Source organism: Fragaria vesca, linkage group LG2 (genome assembly GCF_000184155.1).
Source record: "Fragaria vesca subsp. vesca linkage group LG2, FraVesHawaii_1.0, whole genome shotgun sequence".
Lineage (NCBI taxonomy): Eukaryota > Viridiplantae > Streptophyta > Magnoliopsida > Rosales > Rosaceae > Fragaria > Fragaria vesca.
The window spans coordinates 31,340,284-31,344,676 of NC_020492.1; the positions used below are offsets into that span (position 1 = coordinate 31,340,284).

The 4,393-nt window shown below is 37.4% G+C and overlaps 1 protein-coding gene across 1 annotated transcript in view; it reads right to left on the reverse strand.

Annotated features, from left to right (window-relative positions):
- Positions 1–4,029, reverse strand: part of LOC101293654 (calcium-dependent protein kinase 8-like) — a 6,258-nt gene extending 2,229 nt beyond the window's left edge. Inside the window, exons 1-8 of the mRNA XM_004291732.1 lie at positions 3,831–4,029; positions 2,979–3,558; positions 2,233–2,356; positions 1,962–2,105; positions 1,574–1,726; positions 1,353–1,468; positions 1,008–1,175; positions 421–651 (exon numbers count right to left, since the gene is read on the reverse strand). Coding sequence (XP_004291780.1) covers positions 421–651; positions 1,008–1,175; positions 1,353–1,468; positions 1,574–1,726; positions 1,962–2,105; positions 2,233–2,356; positions 2,979–3,485 — 1,443 coding nt within the window. The 5' untranslated portion in view covers positions 3,486–3,558; positions 3,831–4,029. The remainder of the gene's footprint in view (positions 1–420; positions 652–1,007; positions 1,176–1,352; positions 1,469–1,573; positions 1,727–1,961; positions 2,106–2,232; positions 2,357–2,978; positions 3,559–3,830) is intronic.
- Between the last annotated feature and the right edge of the window lie 364 nt (positions 4,030–4,393).

Sequence of the window (4,393 nt, forward strand, 5' to 3'; positions counted from 1 at the left end):
ATCAATATGCAACAANATTAATATATATATATATATATATATACACACACACACACAAACACACACATATAACAAAAACACCAAAACACGGTGTTTTTCTATTCAAAACACGGGAGAGTCCACATACAATAAAACAAAAACAGGCAACAAGAAAGGAAGTCACTCAGGACATTTTGGCTACATGAAAATAACAAATACATGACAAGGTATTAAAAATGGGAAGGCGTGAAGAATATTAAAAAACAATTAGAAGACCATCAAATTATGAAATATGGTATCATGATTCACAACTAGCAAGAAGGTAGGACCTACAAATCCTGTGCCGGAATAGAACCCTATGTGGATTTGATCTAAGGCAATAGTCTCTTTCAGTTAATTGTCTCTTAAATGCGCTACGAGAAATGAATGCAGTAATTGTACCTTATCTGTATCCACATCATGCATAATTGCATGGATAACTTCCTCACCGCCTGCATCAACATCATCATTTAAAGCATTTCGCAACTCTTCAATTTCTATGTAACCACTTTGGTTTTGATCGAAGAACTCAAAAGCTTTACGTAGGTGCTCATCATTGGCCATCTTTTTAAGGTGAACCGAAACTGCCACAAACTCTCCATAATTCAGAGCTCCATCACCATCAACATCAGCCTGTAAGTGTGAGATCGATTAGTAATTTCTAGAAACCATAAAAGAAACTCACATAAGCTGAATCAGCCCAATGAAAAACTACAGAAAGTTAAAGAAGCCCCCAGTAGCATTCATATTTGAGCTGTATAATAGCAATTAATACTTCAGCCGCATATTAATTTGCTATGGAAGATTCAACATGTCGCAAGGTTTATCCTTTTTGTTATACGTTTCTTTTATATCCAACCCAAGCTTAAAAAGGACAAAGGACAAGTTGGTCAGGCACAAATTCATGCAGGATTGAGCACTAATATCCAATCCAAGGTTAAACAAAAAGTATGAAGTACAAGTTAGCAAAGCACGAATATAATGCTTACAGCTTCCATTAGTATTTTTAGATCTGGGTCAGGAATCTGCTGGCCGAGTTTTTGTATTCCACTTCGAAGCTGATCCAGAGATACCTTGCCTTTGTTGTCAGCATCCATCAGTTGAAATGCCTCCTTTATGCCAGCTACTTCCTCAACTGACAAATGCTCAGCTATGACCTGCATATTAGACATTCAAAAGTTCAAACATCAAATGACAGAAATTTTTATGCATATAAGAAGAAAGGCCAACTTCATCACAAAGTACAAGGGACCCAAAAAATACAAGTGAACCAACGTAAATGCCTTCATAATCATGGCGGACATCAAAAGGATTATAAAAAAAAAAAACTTAACCCCCAGAGCTCTCTTTTTCAGTTTGTTCATTACAGAAAATTGTTTCAGCCTCGCTCTCACAGTCTCACCAAGTGGAACATTTGGGGCCTTCTTGGCATTTTGTATCCAAGGATGATCTGCATGAAAAGAATTGAGTGGAAGTTGTAAATGCAAAGCAATAAACCTTGAACATCGCAACAATACATCTTTGGCATTATAACAGATCAGATTACTCTAATTACCAAGTACTCCTTGAGCTGTCAGTCGCTTCTTGGGATCAGGATCGAGCATTTTTGTTACCAGGTCCTTCGCATTATCAGAGACTCTAGGCCAAGGATCTCTCTTGAAATCAATCACAGAGCGGATAATTGCTTGTGCAACTCCTTGTTCAGTTTCTACAGCGGAAAAATTCATAATTATCAGTAAATATAGAACAAACAACGAATAACAACAGCAAGCGCGCTTGATTTTATTATCATTTTATATAAAATATATCCTGGGAAGCAGAAAAATTCAAACTGGAGAACACTACCTACTACCTCCTCTTCTTCAAACAAGAAAATCAAATACATTCTCCTATTGTAAAAGAGTCGATAAAAAACTATGAAAACTGGAAACAGAGACACAAACCTGCCCAAAAAGGTGGAACACCACAAAGTAAAATGTACAGGATTACCCCGGCACTCCAGATGTCAACCTCGGGACCATAATTGCGCTTCAGAACCTCTGGAGCCATGTAGTACGGACTTCCGACTATCTCATTGAATTGCTCACCTGCACATTGAAACCTTTAGTTACATTTGTACTCAACATAAGCAGATAAAGAAATGTGCCAATTAATTCTAAAACATGAGAACTAAGGAAATATCATTAAATATGGAAGAAGGAAGCAGTGCAATACCAGGTTTGAAGAATACAGACAACCCAAAATCAATTGCTTTTAAGGCGGCTGATTCTTTCTTATTTGCAAACAGAAAGTTTTCTGGTTTGAGATCGCGATGCATTACTCCATGCTTATGACAGCTCTGCATAGCAAAATGAATGTCAATAGACCAGAATGTGTCACAATCACACAACCTCACAAAGACAGGAACATGCACAATAACAAATCAATAAGATAAGTAGCCATGACAACAAACACCGAACTAGCAGATGATTGATTTAGAATAAAAGAGAGAAGAACTAGTCCTCATAGACAACAGTTAATATATCAAGATCAACTTATCCGTACAATAATAATGACAAAGGATAACAGAATAAAGACAGCAAGATAGTAGACATAATATTATTTACTTTAAACTTTAACCACAAAAAACAGAAAGAGAACTGAGTCCAACACTCTCAACTCACAAAATGTACATCTTTACTTGATTATGTAACGTCCATACACTAGATAACAAGGAGAAGAAGCACCACAGACTTAAATGGTCCAATTCAAACCTATAGCAACGCATATACAAAAACCAATTCTGCATCGATAATGTACAATAAATCACCTTTCCCCCGAACTCTATAAACAGCAAACAGTGATCCAAAGAACAAAAACATAACAACCCAACTGGCATAATATAAGGCAAACTGTATCATATCACAGATGTATAAGACCATATTCCAAATTAACACCAATAAAGAACAATAAAATCCAACCTGAACAATTTCAACAATTGTCCGCATTACAGCAGCTGCTGCACGCTCTGTGTAGTGACCCCTAGCAACAATGCGGTCAAACAGCTCGCCTCCCTCACACAACTCCATCACAATGTGAACCGCCTCGTCGTCCTCATAAGTGTCCTTCAATGACACAATGTTGGGATGCTGTGGCAAATGCCTCATGATCTCCACCTCACGTCTCACATCCTCAATATCCACAGCAGTCCTCAGCTTCTTCTTCGAAATTGATTTGCAGGCGTATTTCTCACCTGATGACAAATCTGTGCACAGATAAGTGACACCAAATTCTCCACGGCCGAGCTCCCTACCCAGATCATATTGAGCCGAAATGTCTTTCCCGGTTGGGTCTTTCAAAACGCACAGCCTGTCCCCACCCTCATTGCCATTGGCACCACCGAAATCAGTAGCAAAGGGATTTTGCTTCTTTTTTGTCTTCTTGTTGTTCTGGGCACCGTTACCGAGACATACACAGCAATTCCCCATCAAACAGAACCCTCAAAAACTCTCAGATTTCAGCAAGACCCAATTCACCAGAAACGTTTATAAACTCTGAAACCTGAACACAAATTCAGAAATGAATCAGATAATCCAAAATTTCAGCTCCAAGATACAAACTTTCTGTTCTTCAAGAAACCAAATTTAGAAACTGTGATTTGGGTTCTTGATATTTTTAGAAACCCAATTAGAAATGCACACATACAATACCAATGGAAGACTAAAGATCAAAACTTTCCTTAATCTTAGATAAAGATCGAAACTTTATTTATTTTTTTGGGAAAATTCAAATTTAAAGGAGACCCAGAAAGGAAAAAGAGACCCTGAATTTACCTTAAAGCAAGAAACGAAGGATTTTAGGAAGGACGATTTGAAGGTGGTGTGAAGAGAACGCCATGGATTTGCAGAGAGAGATAGAGAGAGTCAAACCTCTTTCACAGAGACTCTTCTATTTCTCTCTCCAAACAATCCTTCCTTTTTTCCTCTTCTTCTTTTTCTCTCTTTCTCTCTTTAAATCCAAAATCTGTTTTGGGGAGCCAACCACCAAAACAAAACACAAAAACAAACCTCTTTCTCTTTTTCTTTTTTTTCTCTCTTTCTCTCTGTTTCTCTCTCTTCCCAAAATATACAGCTAACATTTACATTACAAGTCACAGGTTCCTCTTTTTTGTTTTGGCTTTTGGTGTTTTTCTCTGTTGCTACCGTTTGATCGGTTACCCGTAAATGAACCTAGAGAAATGAATCATTTGGGGGACAAATCCATGTCCATCTTAGCTTATTTTTAGTTACAACGGAGTTTGGGTTTTACGTAACAGCAAAATCCACTTCGGTTTTTTTCTACAGTGGGAAGGCAAAGTATTAGAGAAATTTTTCAAAGACTCCTAAATACTAAATAC